General features: G+C 41.8%; 1 protein-coding gene across 3 annotated transcripts in view; it reads left to right on the top strand.

Moving 5' to 3' along the window:
* The window catches only part of daam2 (dishevelled associated activator of morphogenesis 2), a 290269-nt gene that overhangs the window by 176537 nt on the left and 90084 nt on the right, over positions 1-23648 (top strand). For all 3 annotated transcript variants that reach the window (XM_034160095.1, XM_034160092.1, XM_034160093.1), the window contains 2 exons: positions 1067-1141; positions 11829-11923. In XM_034160095.1, the coding sequence (XP_034015986.1) occupies positions 1067-1141; positions 11829-11923 (170 nt within the window). The remainder of the gene's footprint in view (positions 1-1066; positions 1142-11828; positions 11924-23648) is intronic.

Below are 23648 nucleotides of genomic sequence, written 5' to 3'. Positions count from 1 at the left end.
TTGCACTGGGTGTGCCAATAGTGGGACAACATGTGTGCTATTGCATGTATAGGCCCTGTAGACTTTAAATATAAAACTCAAAAACAGTGCAGTCCTCATTCATTCACTTGTGTTTTAATGTTCTAACACCAAAGCAATTGAAGCTTTTTAAAGTATATATTTTGAATCAGTTGCACATTTAGGCATCAGTAATCAGTCATTTGTAGAACCGATGAGTTTTTGGCTTTATTCCCAGTTCCACATTCTGTCTGTTGTTTAATTCCTGTTTTAATTTCTCTTTCTGTTTATTCATTCATTCATTTTCTATACCTGCTTACTCCAGTCAAGGCCCACAGAGGGCTGGAGCCTATTTCAGCAAAGGCAGTAGGTTTTGCCCTCATTATATGTTGATTTAATTTGGTGACTTACAAGATAATAGCATTTATTTTTCTTGTCTATGCAAGCTGGCTAGGCTGGACTAATTTGTTCACCTACTCATCTACATTTTTTCTGTTCAAGCACACTTCAAGTGCACTTGTTCAAGGCCACCTCTGCCCGTTGCATCAGGATGCGACACGTGCCAAATCAACATGCAGTTCCACATCTCATTTGCTGTGGCCACCCCAAGTGAAAACAAGAGAGAAGCCAATGGACTTATTATAGTTTTTGAAATTCCTTGTCGTTTAAGAAGGTCTTGATCAAAGAGTATTTTTGACCTGATGGTGGTACCATGGAAAGGTCAGGCCATCACCAAAGTCTTCAGGAATGTTCTTCTGGGCATGATGAACATCTGTTCCAAGCTTTTAAACTGAACTAGGCACCAGTTCTCAGGATGGGTATCAAGCACTCCAGCAAAGTTTTGAATGGAAACCAGCTGATGCACATGGCTGTCAAATGCCCTGCCAAGAATGGAACTAAAATCTAGCCTTATAATTATGTTTAGCACCGTGACATGACTGTAGAATACTAAGTGCCGTTTGATTAGAATCTGAAAAGCAAACTAAAGTTGGTTTCAATAAACTAGCAGAGCTACATTATAACATTTGTAAAGTTGACTAAGCTTTTTGTCGCATGTTTCTCTTCACAGGAGCAAGAAGATCCCAACAAGCTGGCCACCAGCTGGCCTGACTACTACATCGATCGCATCAACTCCATGGCCGCTGTAAGTCACTCTGTCTCTGTGTACTGAAAACCCCCTGATGACCAAGTGAACCATGCCCACAGTAACTGCAGTACGTATGTTCACTGTACGTTCACTCCTGTGGCTTCACTGTGCGCTCGGTCATTTCTCAGACTTCTGTCTTGGCTCACATTTTATCGGTTCCCTGCTGACTGCTTGTTTTGTTCACATGGCCACATTCCTTCACTGTGACCCCAACATTCTCACACAGTGTGATGACAAACAGCCAGTTGAGACGCTCAGCAGTTCAGTCAGTGGGAATGAGCATCTGGTATGAAGGAAAACGGATTCATACCCAACCAGTCAAACCAAAAGATACCATCAGAAAGGAGTCTACTATACCATAACTCATAGGACATTTTGAGGTTGAGTGCTTTTATGTGATTGCTGTGTGTTTATGATTGTATTATTTATTTGTAAATCCACCCACTGATGGCTTTGTGCAACTCAGCTCTCCCCTTCAGTGGGCTCCTAGGTGTTTGGACGTCACAAAATGCACAAATTCTTCAGGGATGCTTCTGAGGACAAAACAGTACAGTTGGCCTTTTCATTAAATGTTCTTTTTTTTTCTCTCTATTTGACTTATGGGAAATTGGACGACACTTTTGACATTTACGAGTCTTCCCAGGCCATAGATTGCATAAACATGTTCATGTTCAAACATAACTCATGGAGCTCTCCGTGAACATAGGGCCAAAATGTAATGCATTTATTATCTGTTTATTGCTATATTGTTTGTTTTTCTGGCAAGAATGCCCACAGCAACGGCCCACGTCGGAGGCAGCTAGTTTAACAGCTGTTTTTGTTTACTGGCTGTACTCAGGAAATGAATGAGCCACTTCAGAGCAGCATCGTGGTGACATCTGGAGAAATTGTTTCAGTGGTTCTCCTAAAAGCTCAGAGTAGATTCGCCACAGCAGCTGTGGTGGTGTTCTGTGCCACATGGCTATCAGACGTGCTGTCAGACTTACCTCAGCACACGCACACACGGCTTTCTTTTTAGAACAAGATTACAGCGTTGAACTAGTGGTCATCACCTGTCAGTGAAGGGAGGGATAGGTCACTACTGTGCAAGTAAAACACCGCCACAAGTATATGGAGGCTCAAAATCTGAGCCTCAAAATCTACACATTAAAAAAAAAACAACAAAGTGTCAAATTCCATCAGTTTTGCTGGTTTTCACTTGGCGGCTGATGGATGGTTATCTTAGAGATGTAGCTATGGACCTGTTGTCTGTATGGGCGGTTGCCATCTAGGACCCAAGAGGGAACTGTTCCCAGACTTGATGACGGGTTTCTCTTATTTTTATCAGAACACACAGCTACAGTAATGTTTAATAAAAGCTTCAAGAAAGTTTTAAATGGATTCTCTAGATGCCACAAATATTTGTCACTGAAAGAGAGGACATATCTCCACCAATGTCCTACATTTTCATGTATTTAAATAAAGCATGAAAAGCAAATTCCAATCCTTAGTCCACTTGAGTGGACCACTTACTTGTTTTTCTTTTGGCTGCTCCCATTTTTCCTTTGGTGGGTGGTCACCACAGCAGATCTCAAGTTGATCCACATGTTGATTTCCACCGGCTGTCCTTCCTTTCACAACTCCAGGTGCACATGGAGAATGGGGCAACGGTGGCTTTGATTATGTACTTTAGTCCTGATTACTGGCCTTCGAGTCTAATCACTCATCTTTGAGCTTGATCTTATTTCTTGATAATTCATCTTTCTTCCTATTTGCTATTTGCTTTGATCCTGTAGTATTTGGTCAAAAATTTAAAGTAGAAAAGCAACATCCCCCCCCCCCCCCCCCCATCTGGATCCTGAAATCACAATCAAGCACTAAAGACCGACGGCAACATTGGGATGAAACCAAGGGGGATCAAAGGTTAAAGCTCAAAGGCATAGATTTCTAATAAAATTTAGCGATCTATCCCTTGACTCAAAACATATCTGTCCAGCAGTTTCATTGTGACCTGTTCTTTAGTTTGGGTTTGAGATACAACCCCTGGCAAAAATTATGGAATCACCGGCCTCGGAGGATGTTCATTCAGTTGTTTAATTTTGTAGAAAAAAAGCAGATCACAGACATGACACAAAACTAAAGTCATTTCAAATGGCAACTTTCTGGCTTTAAGAAACACTATAAGAAATCAAGAAAAAAAGATTGTGGCAGTCAGTAACGGTTACTTTTTTAGACCAAGCAGAGGAAAAAAATATGGAATCACTCAATTCTGAGGAAAAAATTATGGAATCACCCTGTAAATTTTCATCCCCAAAACTAACACCTGCATTATATCAGATCTGCTTGTTAGTCAATCAATCAATCAATCAATCAACTTTTTTCTTATATAGCGCCAAATCACAACAAACAGTTGCCCCAAGGCGCTCCATATTGTAAGGCAAGGCCATGCAATAATTATGAAAAACCTCAACGGTCAAAACGACCCCCTATGAGCAAGCACTTGGCAACAGTGGGAAGGAAAAACTCCCTTTTAACAGGAAGAAACCTCCAGCAGAACCAGGCTCAGGGAGGGGCAGTCTTCTGCTGAGACTGGTTGGGGCTGAGGGAAAAAAACAGGAAAAGACATGCCGTGAAGGGGGGCAGAGATCGATCACTAATGATTAAATGCAGAGTGATGCATACGGAGCAAAAAGAGAAAGAAACAGTGCATCATGGGAAACCCCCCACAATCTACGTCTAAAGCAGCATAACCAAGGGATGGTCCAGGGTCACCCGATCCAGCCCTAACTATAAGCCTTAGCGAAAAGGAAAGTTTTAAGCCTAATCTTAAAAGTAGAGAGGGTATCTGTCTCCCTGATCTGAATTGGGAGCTGGTTCCACAGGAGAGGAGCCTGAAAGCTGAAGGCTCTGCCTCCCATTCTACTCTTACAAACCCTAGGAACTACAAGTAAGCCCGCAGTCTGAGAGCGAAGCGCTCTAATTGGGTAATATGGTACTACGAGGTCAGTAGTACCAGTAATCAGTAGTCTGCATCCAAAAAGGAGTGAACACACCTTGGAGAGCTGTTGCACCAAATGGACTGACATGAATCATGGCTCCAACACGAGAGATGTCAATTGAAACAAAGGAGAGGATTATCAAACTCTTAAAAGAGGGTAAATCATCACGCAATGTTGCAAAAGATGTTGGTTGTTCAGTCAGTTGTGTCTAAACTCTGGACCAAATACAAACAACATGGGAAGGTTGTTAAAGGCAAACATACTGGTAGACCAAGGAAGACATCAAAGCGTCAAGACAGAAAACTTAAAGCAATATGTCTCAAAAATCGAAAAATGTACAACAAAACAAATGAGGAACGAATGGGAGGAAACTGGAGTCAACGTCTGTGACCGAACTGTAAGAAACCGCCTAAAGGAAATGGGATTTACATACAGAAAAGCTAAACGAAAGGCATCATTAACACCTAAACAGAAAAAAACAAGGTTACAATGGGCTAAGGAAAAGCAATTGTGGACTGTGGATGACTGAATGAAAGTCATATTCAGTGATGAATCTCGAATCTGCATTGGGCAAGGTGATGATGCTGGAACTTTTGTTTGGTGCTTTTCCAATGAGATTTATAAAGATGACTGCCTGAAGAGAACATGTAAATTTCCACAGTCATTGATGATATGGGGCTGCATGTCAGGTAAAGGCACTGGGGAGATGGCTGTCATTACATCATCAATAAATGCACAAGTTTATGTTGATATTTTGGACAATTGAAAGGATGTTTGGGGATGATGAAATCATTTTTCAAGATGATAATGCATCTTGCCATAGAGCAAAAACTGCAAAAACATTCCTTGCAAAAAGACACATAGGGTCAATGTCAACAAGCAGATCTGATATGATGCAGGTGTTAGTTTTGGGGATGAAAATTTACAGGGTGATTCCATAATTTTTTCCTCAGAATTGAGTGATTCCATATTTTTTTCCTCTGCTTGGTCTAAAAAAGTAACCGTTACTGACTGCCACAATCTTGTTTTCTTGATTTCTTATAGTGTTTCTTAAAGCCAGAAAGTTGCCATTTGAAATGACTTTAGTTTTGTGTCATGTCTGTGATCTGCTTTTTTTCTACAAAATTAAACAACTGAATGAACATCCTCTGAGGCCGGTGATTCCATAATTTTTGCCAGGGGTTGTAATCTTGCTGGCTGTCAAAATCAGACAGCAGAAAAAAATCAGTTATCTATTTAATGGGGATATTGACTTTTTTTGACATTTTAATAAGTCTTTTTTTTTGTTTTGGCACAAGCACTCCTTTGTATTTAAGCCCTACATCATCCAAACCGGTCTTATTGCTAAAGTTCAAACCAAAGTTCTCTCCTCGCTGAGTCAGATTCTCACCCCTATTCTTAGATATATATTTTTTCCCCCTTCACTCTGCTCCTGGCAGCATCTTGTCAAGAGTGCATGTTTGGATTTGGCACTGTTTTACACTGTCCATGACTTAATGTCTTGGCTTCCAGACAGCTAATGGGGGACCACCCTTCTACAGTAGCTGAATTATTAGATGAGCTCATTTTTGCCTCAGAGTACAGAGAGATAACTGTACAACCAGTGTCATGATGTTTATTCATAAAACACTCAAAGTGCAGAGAGCATTTGAGTGACCACTCAGGTTCCTTTGTCATTCTACAGTTTGGTTTATCTCCCAGATGTGTTCAGTCTAGTACAGCTAGTATGATGTAATGCACAACTTTAGATGGTCAGAACTGTTGGTGCTAATCTAGAACTTTCAGTTTGAAAATCTGGAATGAAGTTGGTCACAGACTGTTTTGAAGTGGAAACCAGGTGCTTTCTTTTTCTCAAAGTCAACAACTTGAAAGCACCTTTTACACCTGAATGAAATTACAAACTTTATTACAGTACCTTGAATTATTCTCAACAGAGTCATAAAGTTCCTGCAGCGTGTTTCCTGATGGGATTCACTCTGTAGTACCATGTATTTATCTAAAACAATGATGCACACAGAGCAGCGTGGATTTTTTTGTTTGTTTGTTTGTTTTGTTTTTTGACCTTTTCCTCTGTCGTCTTTTGTTTCTCTCTCGGTTATCCTTTATGCTTTATGAAATTTTATCTTGCTAGTTCTGAAACTATTTTAGTAGTATCTGTATACCTTAGTGCATGACAAGTGTAGCTATCAGGTCTGGTTCCCAGAAAGGCTGGACACAAATGCAGGACTCGATAACAGAGCTCTATGAGTAAAAACAGTTTAGTGAGGTAGTAAGCAGGGTCCGGTACACAAAAAGGCAGTCCAACAAGAGCAGAAATACATGAAACATCAGGCTTAGGCATGGTCGATAATACAGGCAGGTGGTCATAACACATGAGAGGCAAGCAGGTCAGGAATACACAAAAACAGAGCTCAAGAGAAGGCGCAAGGCACATCAATCTGGCAAAGGAATAAGGCAGACAGAGGAACTTAAATACACCCAGGTGATGAGGTGCTGATTGAAAGCAGGTGTGCGTGGAATGCACCAGAAAGGGGTGTGGCCAGAGAGAGGGAAACACCCACCACCAAGAGCCAGCAGAGATAGACAAGAGAGAAAGAGACAGACAGACCCAAACGGGAAAAACCTCAGCAAGAGAAGCAGGCGAACAATACAAAAACAACCCCAACACAACCAGACCTCACAACCTGACAGTAGCATGATCTCTTGAACAAGGAAAGATGAATCACCATTGGTTCTAACTCCATGTATCGATGAATTAGACACATTAATGCAAAGTGAAGGAAGATAAATTAGTATGACGATTCCAGAATTTGCTTTTGTCTTTGTCCTGGATCCAGACTAACATCCAGGCGTTCTACGGCTGCCTAGATTTGCACATCAAATGTGCATCTGTATGCAGTGAATGTGTGATCTTCTAGAGACATTCACTTCTCTTGGCAGTACCAGTTCTGTCTCTGAATCCTCTGTATTTGAGAGAAATGCCCAGGAAGAGCTTATGGAGTTGAGGGGTCACTGGACAGAGGAGAATGAAGGTCCACATCTGTAGGGTTCTGCTGCTTCATGCCTTACTGTGTGGTTGTGAGACTTGGATGCTAACCAGCGATCTAAGGGGATGACTAGAGGCCCATTTCCGCCGCAGGAACTTGCCATTTTAGGGAAGCTGACACCTTTATGCATGTCTCCATTGCAAGGAGCCCTGTGTACATTTGACTGCTACTGAATATTTTTAATAGCCCTTAATGTAATTGTGCATACATATATACGCCACAGATTCACATCCCGCACCTGGCGATGGACGCGCCACCATCGCCCAGTGTGTTGCTCTGCGTTTGCTGTGAAAATTCTCCCCAATGCATCATCAAATAGGAGGAACTTCCATTCCGCTCGCCGTCAAGTCAACATGATGGACCTTGATCACACGGAGCGAGTTGCTGTGCTCTATTTGTTGTGGAAAGCTGACAAACGTCACCAGCAGCGCCATCCCTGGGTTCACAACATCCTCATGAGACTTTCCCAATTTGGGGAGTTTCATCATTTGCTGCAGGAGCAGCGTCTGGATGACAGCCGCTTTCAGCGCTACTTCCGCCTCTCCAGGACCCAGTTTGAGGACCTCCTGTCCCATTCGCGCGCGCACATGTGAACAATTAAAAAAAAAACAAAAAAAAAAAAACTGGCTGCTGCTGCAGTTCCTCGCTCTCCCCTCCAACTCTGTCATAATTCTGTTATAAACCAGTCGCCATTTGTTCTATTATACATCTGTGTAGTTAATAAAATTATCTTCACGGACGATTCGTTCGCGCGGGCACATGTGAACAAAGGAAATAAAAAAAACTGGCTGCTGCTGCAGTTCCTCTCTCCCCTCAAACTCTGTCATAATTCTGTTAAATCAAGGACAAAAGGGACATAAGTCCTGCTTACAGGCTGATGGCCAGAGACAGGACTTTTCCACATCAAGTATAAACTCCAGACATCTCCACGTCACTACATATCCAGTCCCTGATTGGTCATCGCAGCGAGACAAGACGAAAAAGTTCAGATTTTTCAACTTGGGGAAGAGCGCGACACGATGCAATGCGATATCGCGCCACAAATGTGCCAATCTCTCAAAATCGCTTTATTCGCTTTGCTTTATTCGCATCCATTGCATTGCATCGCATTGCGTGGCTTGGACTTTTGTGGCGCCACAACACGTCCTTCCATAGGAATTACATGGCAACCTCTCGCCGCCATCGCTCGCGTGGCGTCCGGTGTGAACGGGGCATAAGAGCCAGGTGGTTCTTCACAGTGGAGACAGACCAGCTGAGGCAGCCACTTAAGGGGCCGTTCCTCAAATCTTCGGAGTAGGTCGAGTTCCTGCGGCGGAAACAGGCCTCAGATGTCTTTGATACTAGGGTGTCTTCAGAAGATCCTAAGGACTTTGTGTCAGATGAAGGATTGCTCTGGAAGATTCAGATGAGGATTTTTGCTTGTGTTGAGAATCATCATAAGCTGCGACATTTTGTCCATGCAGTGCGTTTCTCCAGGCATGATCCAGCATGCCACAGTGTTGAGGATACCAGTGACTGAAGACGGCCAAGGAGACGACCACGTTTCACATGGCTACATGAGATAAGATGTTTACTTCGAAGAGGTTGGAATAGACTGATTGTTTGAGTGGTTGCGATACAGGACCAAAGATTGCTCGGTGAGGTAGTAGATGCAGCACCAGCACATGCTCCCACATGAACAATAAGTATCACTGTTATTGTCGAAAGGTCTACAAATATAACCGTTAAGGTTCTACCTCCCCCTTTATTTAAAAATACCAAAAGCTGCAGCTGGTTTAATTTCTGATTGACCATCAGCATCAGAGGCGTACGTCTGTCTTGGTTGTATCTGTGACACACATGGTTCATGTTAAAGGACTGATGACTGTACTTATCTCTCACTAGGTTAACAACGCACTGGTGACTAGCTTGAAGGCACAGTTCTGACTCTGGGGTGCATTTCCCATAATAAGGATTTAGGGAAGTTCCTTTTCTGGTGTACCAACTGGCTCTAATAGCATCCTTATGTGCGTGTTGGCCACAGGTTAGCATGAGATTACAAATAGCAGATGTAGAAAATGGCCCATTTGGCTAGACTGATTGACACAGTGAACTCGCCAACAGCACGGTCCAATCATTCACCCTCCCCTTCGGCACTTGTTGTGTCCAACTTCCCACTGACTGTGAACATATTCATTTAGAGAAACGGGAGCCAGAGCCTTTTGCTTCTTGGCACATGGCCTCTGAACCATCTGGACTTGCAGCTCAGTAGACACAATAGATGTTTTGACGGCACTGTTTCTAGAATAAACACTCGCACAGCTGGGTCGACAAACGCCGGAGGTGTTTCACCAAGGTGCTGCCCGTTTTAAGTCGTCCTCCCTGTCATTGAATGTTTTTACCTCAGTTTTGACCTTTGCCCAGTATTTTTTTAAGGGCTTAAGAGGTTGGAAAACAGGGTCATATTTTTGGCAAACAACGTTTGAAGACAAATTAATGAGCAGCAAAACTCACTCTGTTGTTGAAACAGTATTTGAAGCTTAATACGTAGCAGTGAGCTGCTGTGGAAAAAGCCTGGAGAGGCTCAGCAGAAGCCCCGTGTCCCTGACTAATGACACCGCAGTCTCTCTTTGATGTGTGTTAGGAATGTTCAAGTGATGCAGAAATGCAACAAAACACTGATCTGAGAGTTGGGTTTTTTAAATGCTTGATTGCTTAATCAGGCGGTGACCTGTGAGGCACACTGAGAAGGTTTGAGGCCGAGTGTGAAGCAACTGGGATGAGAATTGGCACCTCCAAGTCTGAGTCCATAGTCCACTGTTGGAAAATGGTGGATTGTCACATCTGGGTCAGGGGAGAGTTTCTGCCCCAAGTGGAGGAGTTTAACTATCTCGGGATCTTGTTCACGATTGGGGGGTAAGTCGGAAGATGAGATTGATTTAAAAACAAAAAAAAGAAGGGTGGTGGGTGGGTATGAAATTTTACGGCTGCTGTACCAGACCATTGTGGCAAAGAAGGCGCTGAGCCGGAAGGCTCTCAATTTTCCAGTCGATTTTCGCCTATGGTCACGAGCTTTGGGTAACTGACTGAAAGAATAAGATTGTGGATAGAAGTGGCAGAAGTGATATTCCTCCATCGGGTATCTGAGTTTACACTCCTGGACAGGGTGAGAAGCTCGACTATCCGGGAGGGACTCAGAGTAGAGCCGCTGCTTCTTTGTTTCGAAAGGAGCCGGCTCAGGTGGTTCAGGCACTTGGTGACCTCCCAGTTGTCTCACTAGGGAGGTCTTTCAGGCACGTTCAACCAGGATGAGTCCCCCGGGGAAGACCTAGGACAGGCTGGCTTGGGAATGCCTTGGGATTCCCCGGGAAGAGTTAGAGGACTTGGCCAATGATAGGGAAGTGTGGGATGAGGTGCTTAATCTGCTGTCACCATGACCCAGATAAGTGGCTGTAAATGAATGAATGAATGATTGCAGATGAGTAATTCTGCAGTAACGGAATTACAAGCAGAGCAATGTTTTAATAGTAAACTAAAATATGGGCTGATTTTTCTGTTATTGTAATTCCGTTACTATAGACTTGCCCACCTAACTGCCTGCAAGAGTTATATTTTGGCTCGTTGTATGAGCTTGAGACATTTCTCTCAAAGGAAGATGTCACTGTTGGTGGAACAATCGACAAAATCAGACCGTTTTGCAGTGAAATGTTAATGTGCTGACATGTATGAGCTTGTGATTTTTGTACTGTACTGCACATTAACCCTCTGAACACCAAACGTTTATTTATTTTTTAATCCTGTCCCATCTTTACTCAGTCGGTTAGTTTTTCTTCTACTGAAATTGCACAGTCAAACCGAAATGTCTCATCTTTCTTTATAATAGTGTCATATATCATAAAATAAGGGGGAAAATATAAGTTGAATGTATTTAATTTATTTTACAAAATGTTGAAAAAAGATGGAATAAATATATACAACATTTTCCAAGAGCCCAAATCTTACTAACTTTTGGGGGAATGGGAACATTTTCTTTTTCAGTGTTACTGTGTCTCTTGACATTCTTGACATCTGCGTTCTTGCTGAGCTCGTCTCTTTCCTTCAGTCAGCATTTCGGTAAAAGGTTTGCTGAAATTTTGTTATGTGGCTGTTGGTCTGAGCCGAGTCATCTGAGGCTGCTCATTTACGCTGACGACTGTAAAGTATTTAGTTGTCAACAGTTTGGTTAATGCAAATGGTTTATTTTTGGCAGAATTTTCAATGAGATGTACTTGTAGAACAAAGTTATTTTGATGAAATATCACTATTTTACTTTTTGATTTGGGTATTTTTCCTAACTGAAGCATTCGGTGCACATGGTGAGTTCAACGACTGTTAGAGATTAACCTGATTACGATGCTTTGATGACAGATGGTGTCCTTTTGGTGATTTTTGTTTCTTTTGAGAGAACATACCTTTGGAACTTGTTGGTGGGTTTTGGCATTCGGAGAGTTAAATACTCCATGTTTTCACGCTCAGATGAGCCATCCTGCATTGATTCACATTTTCTCCTAGTAGAAGCAACTCAACTTCTCAATTAAAAGTGAAAAACATTCATACATACAAACATTCATTCATACCCTTAATTCACAGAATTCAGTGATATACATTCGTTTAAAGCACCCTCACTTCTTATTTCTGCAGATGCAGACCCTGTTTGCCTTTGATGAGGAGGAGATGGAAATGAGGAATAAAGTTGTGGAAGATCTGAAGACAGCACTTCGGACTCAGCCAATGAGGTTGGTGAATCTCTCTCTTGGACTGTGAACAAAAATGGATCTTTAAAGACTCGTCATTGCAGGATTAATATAAAGGCACCCTATGTATTGTGGGGGGGCATAAAAGCACGATTTGAAGACCTACGTGTTGTTTCCTCCTCCCTGACACGGGCACCAGCAGCTCTTACACTTCACTCAGCCACAAAGAAACACCGAAAGTGACTGAACAGCCTGTTTGTACAAACTGCTGCCCCCCGCCTGTCAGCAGCCCCTCTGGAGCTGTCTGTCACCCTGTGCCAGCTGAATGGTGCTGTGGTCCGGACCAGAGCGGGGCTGATGAGTTTTGTCATGGGAGGCAAAGACGTGATAGGACAACTGTGCAGAGTGACAAGAAGCTGTGCAGCCTTCGTGTCTGGGTCACGTCTGGGACGTCTGTGTGCGTGTGTGTGTTTTGGTGTGGAGGGGGGCATACGTGGTTGTGCATACAAGTGTCTTTTCTAAGCGCCCTGAGTGGTAAGAAATCAGCCTTCTTTGCTGCAGAAACATGACATCGTGGAGAATGTTGCTGTTTTCTGCATCTTCACATTTGTCGGATGAGCAGTCTTATTTCTTTCATAATGAGTGTACAGAGCTGTGCAAGCGATTTAGGTGCTGTAGAATTTTTTCCGAAGCATGTCCAAATTGTTTAGCATAATGTTGTAGAAACAATACAAACTATCAACTTACAGCTCACCAAATAAATATGACGTATGACAAGGATGAGCTGATTCCATGTTGGTTAAGTTTGATGCACCTCAATTCAAAAAGCAACTTTGATTCATGTAATAGAGCCTTTAGCGGTCTGCCACCTGCTGGGTCTATCTGGGCTTGCTCCAGGGAATAGTCTTCTCCGTAGTGAAAATTAGGAACAGGTGTGGAAATGAGCTCGTTTGTCAGTTTCTTTGATTCCAGCACGTCTGTCTGACGGCCTCCACAGCATATGATTAAAAATGTAGCCTTTGAACATGTTGTAAGAACGTTTGTTCTCAATTTGTTATGATTTAAGTCACATCATCACAATACAATGTGATGTACAAATACACATGTGCACATGTTGCTGTTTCAAAGTCATGTTCACCGAACTTGCTCCTGCAAGAAGCTCCAGAGTTTTCTCATCAAGCTGCTACATTCCATCAAAATCCAACCCCTCATCTGTGTTGTGACACCTGGGAAGTGGATAAATTAGGGATTTGCCTGTCGGGGTGGAAGTCAGTAGGGACCTTGTGTGCCCAGTGGCTGCTACAGTAACCATGAAGGCCCACTGGGACCTCTGAACATGAGATGGCTAACAGGACTCTGGTGAAATAAGAAGTCCTCAAAGGTGGATCAGACTGAGGAGGTGATAACTTGTCACCCAACGGCTATGAAGACTACAGCAGGTCCTCAGACCTCAATTGGCCATCAGACCACGCTGAGGATCTGTCAAGAACTGTGTGTAACATTCCCACATTAAACCCACACACAGGCGTCTCTGGATCAACCACGTGCAGCCTATCAGAAACCGTGCATGGCAAGTCATCTCCACGTCCACCATCCTGTCCAGGAATCCATTATGAGACGATACCCTTTGTTACCGAGGGATTGTCACGACATTCTGCCAGATCTCTTTTGTAATTCTGGAAGAAATATGGATAATTGAACAGGAGCCTAAACTCTCGTTGCCATGACAACGCATTTAATCATGTTTTGGGCATTAAGTTGACTATGATGTCATCATACTCCTCTGATAGTGCTTATATTGAACCATATACAGATATACAATTTTTAAATATCTTTGCAACATCTTGGGGTGGGGGAGTATCATCTATTTTCTGATTGGATATTGTATGCAGTTTTCAGAAATGCATAGTTTTGCAATCTCCACAAAATTCCAATAAAAGCTGTAACACATAATGAACCTCACCAGAATAAAAAAAATGTTCTTACAACATATTCTTCATTGATTTATGGAAAAAGGGTCATTTGTATCTGTAGTTTTGTCATTGTACACAAACATTTGAGAATGTAGCTTAAAAAAAAAAGCGAAAAGACCACCGCTGCACATACTGACCCTAGTTGACCAGAAATACAGTACTTTGAAATATTGTCAACCAAAATATTTGCGTTTTTAATTTGTTTTCAGTATTTTTTCTGAATTATTATGTTAAATGATTTGCTTAAATTACATTATGTTGCCATATCTAACCACAAGTGCAAGCAACCCAAATTTGACCCGATTTCACATATTATTTTAAGAGATCTAACCCTCCAAATGTTGCTTCGTATTGCACTCTGAGGCAATCCACATCAAACATACATCATGTTTGTGGAGAGTTATGAGCTGTTTCTAAAGAATGCCGGGCCGAAGGCCTGTAATCCAAATTTCATGCAGTTTTACCCTTTGGTTTTACTGAAAAAAAAAAAAACGAAAATCTTACCAAGCATATTCATCTCATTTAAATATCGAATCTACAAGATTCAATATTTAAAACACAATCGCTTTCCCACCTGTTGTCAGATTTCAGTCAAAGGGCTGGAAATTGGGCAGATATCCTTGGGAGTAATTTATGTTTTGACCGTGCACAAGTGTGACCTTCTGAACAGGTCCTTTGGCTCGTTTATTCTGACAAAAACATAAAGGGGGAAAAAAAAGTAGAGCCATAAAATGTTTTGTCCATTGGCTCAGTTCAGCTCTGATGCTTTTGAGTCTTTCTATTACATTAATACCTTTGACGTACATGTACAGTAGTGTTCAGAATAATAGTAGTGCTATGTGACTAAAAAGATTAATCCAGGTTTTGAGTATATTTCTTGTTGTTACATGGGAAACAAGGTACCAGTAGATTCAGTAGATTCTCACAAATCCAACAAGACCAAGCATTCATGATATACACACTCTTAAGGCTATGAAATTGGGCTATTAGTAAAAAAAAGTAGAAAAGGGGGTGTTCACAATAATAGTAGTGTGGCATTCAGTTAGAGTTCATCAATTTTGTGGAACAAACAGGTGTTAATCAGGTGTCCCCTATGTAAGGATGAAAATTAATGCCCTGCAGATGTGAAGAAATCATGAAAAACTGTGGTTATACAACTAAATACTAGTTTAGTGACTCACAGGATTGCTAAAAAAGCAGTTTGAACATAATAGTTTTGAGTTTGTAGCGTCAACAGCAGATGCTACTATTATTGTGAACACCCCCTTTTCTACTTTTTTTTTTACTAATAGCCCAATTTCATAGCCTTAAGAGTGTGCATATCATGAATGCTTGGTTTTGTTGGATTTGTGAGAATCTACTAAATCTACTGGTACCTTGTTTCCAATGTAACAATAAGAAATATACTCAAAACCTGGATTAATCTTTTTAGTCACATAGCACTACTATTATTCTGAACACTACTGTATGTTACAGTTGTTGCGAGATGAGCTGCTGTCTGTAGCTTTTTCAGGGAGCGACGCTGTTGGATTTTAACTGTTACACTCTTTGCCTCTGCAGAATATATTCACAGATGTCCTAAATGCACTTTTTCAAAAGTAGTAACTCGGTGTGCACTGATGCACCTGTGCCTGGACCGGTTGGAGGCTGACTTATTGCTCATCACCACACACACGTTTGTGTTCAGTGCAGCGGGCCTGATGTGACCAGCAGGTGTGTCTCTGAGAATATGGGTGTTTTGGGACAGTCGGGGTGACGTGTTAACGTCCCTCAGAGGGCCAGTAGGTGGCTTTGTGGTGGAGACAGTCTGGTAGTTTTGGAGGTCTGTGGTTTAATGTTGTTGTTTTTTATGTATTAGTGCTTTGTGTGCCGTGTGCACCCAGCAGCTTGTCACAGGCGTTTGTGTCTTCGCTGTGATTCATGACTGCTTTTGGCTGAAAGAGCCTTTTCACGGACACAGCTGGTTTGTGGGAATAAAGCGGCACTGTTGTGGTCCCGGTGCCCTCAGCAGGGCCGCTGGGCCCAAACACACGGTGGGCATGCAGGGTGCCAGGCCGCGGCCACAAAAGCTGCCCGTTGTTGTCATGCTGACTCAGAGGCTCAGTGTGAAGCGTTGAAATGACTACGCTGAATGTTCTCACTGTCATTTGCTATGTGATACAAGTATCATTTCTAATGACCCTCTCACATGTGCAACAAAAAGCCTGCCTTCATACGGGATGAACATGCTGTTAATAAGTGCAAGTTGTTTGTTGCTGATAATTATTGATATTGTAATGAAGTTGCAAAAGGTAAAGTGTTACTGCATTCATTCAGTCATTGATTTTCTGCGTTGCAGTGGCTGCAAACCAAGCAGCTCATCCCACACTTCCCTCATCTCAGCCAAGTCCTATAACTCTTCCTGGGGGATCCCAAGGTTTTTTCCAGGAAGCTGGAAAATATTCTCTATCCATTCATCAGATTGCCCAGGGTCGAGCATCAGCCCACCCTGTTTTGTGAAGAAAGTTGGTTAAATGACCACCCTAAATTAAATTAATTTTTATTAAAGTTGATTAAACACCCACACAAAATTAAATAATTTAATGACCACAAAACATCATAAAAAGCAAAAAATTAATTAGTTTTCACTATGTTTTTCTCATTACCTGTGACGACTTCAGTGTGTGCTGGTAGTGCAATTAGTTTATGTTGAAATGTGCTCTTATTTTGGTAGGCTCTTCTGCAAGAAAATAGGAAGTGTTCCAGGGCAATGGCTAGCTTTGGGAAGGTTAAGACGGAATTCTGCCATGACTGTTTATCTGCTACCAATATGAGAAAGCAGCATAACGTTGACTGTGTGGCCACTCAGAAGCTACAAACAAGGACAGGACAAAACAGCTATTAACTATTACGAATTTAATTTAACTTTTATTGAACCAGATGAGTCCCACTGAGATGATGATCTCTTTTGCAAGGGAGACCTGGACAGTTATAAAGTTTCCAATTCACCTAGCCTGCATGTCTTTAAATGTGGGAGGAAACTGGAGCACCCGGAGGAAACCCATGCAAACACTGGGAGAACATGCAAACTCTACACCGAAAGACCACAGGTGGGACTCGATCCCATAACCTTCTTGCTGTGAGGCAACAGTGCTAACCACTAAGCCACAGTGCTGCCTGTTGGAACCTCCAGCTTGTTGATGGTTTGATGTTTTGCAGAGGAACTCTGAGGTACTGCTTCATTATTGCATCCACCTTGTGCAAAGCACCTTTTCTACTGGCAGTAAAACAGCCCCAGAACATGATGGTACGTATCATCATCATACTCAAGAGTTGGTACAGTGTTTTCACTTGTAGTTTTCCCCCAGAATTTCTTAGCCCTGGACTGCTGCAGAAAAAAATGACTCTATATTTAATTGTCTGTCATTGCAGCTTTTTTTGCATTTTGACTGGCGCTATGTTTACTTTAGCTCACATGGATCCAATTCAGTTAAACAACCCTGATTTAAAAAGACACATTTACATAGCGCAGGTCTCTGTTGGGTGTTCTGAGCATGTGCACAACTTTCCGATAGACTTGCCAGACATTAGCTGACAAGGAACACATTTAATAAATGAAAAAAGGTTTCGTACAGGACAAAAAATGGACATAAACCATTGAATTATTTGTGATTTTTTTTTTTTTTTTTTTTTTTTAATAAAATCAGACTTTTTAGTGGAATAGTCATTCAGGCAAATGTAATATTGACCATGATTGTCCATCAGTCCACCTCCTTTTCAGGCAGAATTTCAAGTGGAATCCCTTCAGAATGTCCTGGGTCTTCTACCAGAACCTTCTGGAAGACATCCCTTGGGACACGACCAGGGGACATCTTCACCAGATGCCTGACCCACCTCATATGGCTCCTTTTGATGTGAAGGAATGCCAACTTTACTCAGTCCCTCTGGGTATTCAAGTTTGTCACCCTGTCACTGAGCGTAAGCCCAGATACCCACCGGAGGAAACTCATTTCCACCGCTTGTATCTGTGACCTTGTTTTTTCGGTCATTATCCAAAAGTTATTACGAAAGATGAGGAAGTGTAAATTGACCGGTAAATCGAGAGTCTCTCCTTCTGGATCAGTTCTTTCTTCACCACAGCAGTCTTGCACAACATCCGTAAAAGGTCATACCCAGCCCCAGTCCATCTATCAGCCCCACAAGAACAAGACCCAGAGAAACTTGAACTCCTCCACTTGGGGCAGTAACTCTCTCCTGACCCAGAGGGGACAATCCATCTTTCACAATACGTTGATAAACTGCAATGAATCCGTATGTTAGCCACAAGGCTGTTGCCAGTTGCCGTGTACTGTCAGTGTCTGTCTGGTCATTGAAGGCAGACAAGAAACTGATTAAACTAAACTCGGCACTCAGAGAGTGCAGCACCTGTGATTTAGATGCAAAGTATTAGGGATGTGAATCGTACAACAACTCACGATTCAATTCGATTCTGATTCTTGGGGTGACGAGTCGATTCAGAATCGATTTTCGATTCAAAGAGCTCAGAAATAGTTATATTACTTAAAAAATGTTACTGTTTAAGAAAATGCAGCTTTACAAGGTTAATCAAGTGATGCTGGCAGTTTAGCGAAGCGCTGGTCAGTAGTCGGCAGATACCGCTGCTCCGCTCCTTTTAGCTCCAGGTGATGGCGTAGCATGTGGGCTTGTGGATTTGAAGTGTTCCCGAAGTACTTGACTTTCATTTTGCAGATTTTGCACACTGCATAAGTCATGTCAAGCTCAAATAATAAAATCCAGAATGCGCCCAAATATTTGCCTTCAACGTAGACGGTGCTGGCTGAATTAGCTCTTCGTCCGCCATGCTAAGCTGCAGCTCACGAATGTTTGAAGCACGTCGGACCCTCCCCTCGCCGGGACGCTGCAGTACGGAGGCCATTGCCTGACAAACAGTACATGCAGCGAGTAAGCAAGAAAATGTTTAAAAAATGATTTTTAAAAATCGATTCTTGGACATTTTGGATCGATTCAGAATCATAATAAATAAGAAATGCGATTCGGACGTGAATCGATTTTTTTTTTTTTTTTTCCGGCACCCCTACAAATTATCATTTCTGTCCAGTGGTGAAGCACTTAAACCTTGGCCAACATAAAACCCTTTTACCATGGTTTATCCATTTCAGATGAGTTGAACAGCTGTGTCCTTGAGTTTGACTTTTCAGAGTCACCCAAAGTCAAAGGATGTGACCAACGGACAGATGATATAGGCTGACGTAAGTGGCTAACTGTATAATTGGTCATCTTAAGAAGTTTCTTCGCATTTACTGAGACAAACGTGCACATGTTCCTCTATAACACATCACTTCTGATATACACCTCTGATAACAGAGTGTTTTAGCTTGACCCAGAGCTCTACATTGTATAGCTATTTAGGCCTTGACAGCTTCTTGTATTTCAAGCAGCTTCAATATGAATGTCACTGATACTTGGCGCTAGTCCTCAAATTATCTGTCAAAATGGAATGTACCAAACCTAAGTTCAGCCCCACCTTGTCCACAAGTTCTTGGATGGTGACAAAACCATTATCCATGACCAAGGTCCATATTCTGCCAGTCACTTGATTATTTTGGCTTGTGAACAGCCGAGCTGAACGTCTTTTGCTCTACACTGATGTGCACCCATTTATTGATGCAGTTATACCGCTCTTTTATTTGCATTATGCTCATGGAATCATCACCAAAGCCTGCTGACTGTCACAAATTGTTTCTGTTTGGGTATCACCAAGCCTTTGGCAAAATTTGATGCAATACCTTTGCTCAATGCGTTCCATCATGTTATAGCAAAAGAGAATCCGACGGTTGCTCAGATGCACAAAACTCATTCATACACAAGAAGTTTCCCTCCACCTTCCCACCAAACTACAGCGTGCATGTGTCATTTGTTTCTGCGAGATAAAATAAAGTTGGGTACTTATTGAGTGCACCTCATTTAACCTAGTCGGCTTCAGGCCTGAATTTGTGGCTTACGACCTTGACTTTTAACTGATTTTCTTAAAATCAAATAATTTTCATTGGCTGTCTCACTCATTACACCAATATTTGTCCAAATCAGATTAAGACTCACATTGTTTTGTTTAAATATGGAATAGAGAGGAACAAAACACCGATACCACCACATCTGCTGCCGCTGCTTGTGAGTGTAAGAAGGTGGACAAAGCAAACAGCCAACGTATGAGATCATATTTGTACTCACAATCAGCCACACCATCAACAATTCCTACCTGCAACAATATCGCAGTAACGTTGGAGTAATGTGTGTTATGTGTGTGAGACGAGCACAAGACAGATCTTAATAAACCCATGAATACTGTAGCTATGATCGCACGTTTTACTTCAGATCTAAATTTGAAGGACATTTAACTGGCACTCAACTCAACTCAACCTTTATTTCTAAAGCACATTTAAAACAACAGCAGTCGACCAAAGTGCTGTACATAATTAAAAAATGGGCACCAAGTGACCCCCAATCGTAAATAAATAAATTAAAAATAACAATAAAATTACAACAGGCAATAAAACAAATAAAAGACAAAGTAAAATGAAGAGTAAAAGTCGTAGGAAATAATATAATTTAATTAAATAATGGATGGATTTTGTAAAATGCCTTTTTGGATTTAGTGTGTGTTATCAGCTTCCAAGTATCTTGTATCTTGTGCCAACATGTATCGTTTTATTTACCCTCTGTTACTGTGAATGGTACTTGAACCTTCAGGCTGTGTGATTGTGTATTTGCTGACATACTGCTGTGGACTCAAACGGACCCGTGGGAACCAACGCACATGCAGCCGCAGCAGCTCGTGTGCTGTTTGAGGAAACTGAGGCCCAAATATTAAGTGTCTTTTAACCTCACAGTTCATGTGTTTTTGTGTCCGGGCTTCTACTCTACATCTTGTGAGTATTGATGTTTTTGTCTGTATTGCTAAAGATACGTCATGTGTTTCTGCCTTTTAAGATGAACTGTGTCAGAGGGACATAAACCAATCCCAGAATGCATTGAGGTTTTAGAGCATCTCAAGGCTGTTCTTGTAAGAATCTTTCATTGAATATTGTGCACTGCAGACACACTTCCAGGTCCTCAAAATACTCTCCGTGTCCTTGGATGGTCCCATCTCACTACCACAGTGTGTGATTATTCCATGCCTACGTTTGCCAGCACTGGGTGAAGTTCATGTCTGATTGGTCACAAACAAAGGCGGCGTGTAGTGTCCAGCTGCTGCCGTGATATACAAATACCACACAGTACTGTGTATTGGCATAATTCAAGTTTACCTCTAGTAGGACCAAATGTAGTCCTGCAGGGTTTATTTTACTCTGCAAAATTCAACCACGTATATCCTCCTCTGTCAGTTCACCCTCAAGGGTGTTGAGGACGACCCAAGTTGGTCTCTGCATTAAAACATGACTTGGACCGTGACCTGTTGCGCTATTTCTGTGCCCTCCTCCTCCCCCTCCTTCTTCTTATTCTGCATGGATAGATTGTTGCTGCAGCATGTTCGTGGTTCGCCTGCACTGAGCTGGTGTTGTAGGTTGATGCGTTAGGTGCATATATTTGCATATGTGCAAATATATGCAATATATGCATATATGATGCATATATTTATATTTTAACATCCCAACGTGTAGTGTGTGACGGCCTTATTTTAGTGTCAAAGTGCACTGGAAGTTGCAAACACGGACACCATGTAGTAGCAACAATGTGAATCCACTTGGTTTGCCGTTGTAGAGTTAAATTCCAGTCGCTGTAGCAGTGCTGAAAGCTGTTGCTGCTTAACATTGCTATTGTTTCATGAGTAAGCACAGTGTGTGTGTGTGTGTGTGTGTGTGTGTGTGTGTGTGTGTGTGTGTGTGTGTGTGTGTGTGTGTGTGTGTGTGTGTGTGTGTGTGTGTGTGTGTGTGTGTGTGTGTTTATAATTTCTTAGTGCTGCAGGACTCATTTTGGGCATTTCCACCACTTGGGGCCAAGAGTCTCACACAGACTCCCTGTGGATTTGGCAATAAACTGAGTCCATAAGAGCCATTATATTACACACATCACACATGTGGAACTTGGTCATGAGTTTCACTGTGGTGTGTGTGTGTGTGTTGCCTGTAGGTCATCAGCGTTACGTTGGGCCTCACGTCGCCTAAGATTTATGATGTTAAGAGCCGGGTGATATCGGATGAATTCTCTACCAGACACTTCAGCACCTGTGAAGAACCTCTTGGGTCTCCTTCCGTTGTCTGGTCTTTTTATAGTCTAACAGACGTGTGCGTTTGCTTTGTCTGAGTGTGAGTTTGACAGAGCTGTGTGTATGTGGACAGGATGACTACATGAAGGCTGGGACAGAGTGCACATGTCGACTCGAGTGTGTGTGTGTGTGTGTGTGTGTGTGTGTGTTTGTGGGGGGGGTACAGTTTGATAAAAGGTGAGTGCGGGCTCTCAAACAGCCGCCTGCTCTTTGGGGTCAGCTACACTTCAGAAAGGCAAACTGTTTCACCTGAGCAGCTGGAACCTCAGAGCAGTTTGATGAAAGCTGGTTTGAAATGTAATTTTGGCATCTGGATCAGTTTTCAACTCTGTTCGACACTTTTAGAATACACACTCCCTGTTTGATATCTCACGGTGTTCTGATCAACGGAGGTAAGTGTATGAAGCAGTCACATGGTCTTCAATGAGTTTTACGCTCTGGTTGCCCCCTAGTGTCAGTGTATGGTACTGACAGCAGTCCTGTGTCTTCTTTGTGTCTCAGTCCAAAACATATTTTATTGTACTGGTTACTGTTATTTTAAAGTATTTTTTTTTCTAATTTATTTTACAAAACAACAGATGGCACAATCATACAACATGACAGAAACTCAAAGAAATACAGGGATACAGAAGGTATATGGAGGAGTGTGTGTGTGTGTGTGTGTGTGTGTGTGTGTGTGTGTGTGTGTGTGTGTGTGTGTGTGTGTGTGTGTGTGTGTGTGTGTGTGTGTGTGCGTGCATGCAGAGTAAGTACATGAGTATTATTTCACAACAAATTTAGCGTTTGGGAGAATAAACAATTAATAACAGATCATAAATGTGCAGAAAATAGGGACAAACAATAACAGGCCCTGGCAACAAATATAAATAAAGATAAAGGCAAGAGGATAAAGACAACATGACAACATAAAATGAAACAGAGAATAACGAGCACTGGCAACAACGGTAATATAAATAAAAATAAATGCAAGAGGATAATAACCATATAACATAAAACAATACAGACATGATACACAAGGAGGTATGTGTGCATATATATATATATATATGCACACACGTATACAAAATATATATTTGTGTATATTAATAGCAATAATCATAACAACATCAGTCTGTACCTCAGCAACAACAATGATTAAACAACCTTTGAAAATAGTGTGACATTGATTATTACGTTGTATCCGACCCATTCTTCTTTTTTTTTTTTTTAAGTATTTTTAATGGGGGTGTGCACCTCTCCTTTATGAAACAATATGTTGTGTATCTAAAATACTACATATAACATTCAGGACCAATACTTCAAATACATATTTCATTAAAACCAGGGAACTATTATTTCCCTCGGCTCTTTCTGTAACACTGTTCAAAGTCACAGTGAAAATATCAGGCCTGGGTCCTGAAGAACTTCTCTCACGTACGAGATTCGCTCGTTCAGAACCCCGAACAATGAACTATGTTGAGTTTTTATAAAAATCAACATAGGCGTGACAGAGGCGGACCTTATTTCGCAAAATCCTTTCCTTATTGGTCCC

The sequence above is a fragment of the Thalassophryne amazonica genome, chromosome 19 (assembly GCF_902500255.1).
Source record: "Thalassophryne amazonica chromosome 19, fThaAma1.1, whole genome shotgun sequence".
Taxonomy (NCBI): Eukaryota; Metazoa; Chordata; class Actinopteri; order Batrachoidiformes; family Batrachoididae; genus Thalassophryne; species Thalassophryne amazonica.
Note: the sequence above shows the minus strand (reverse complement) of the source record. Positions and strands in the feature narration are given on the sequence as shown.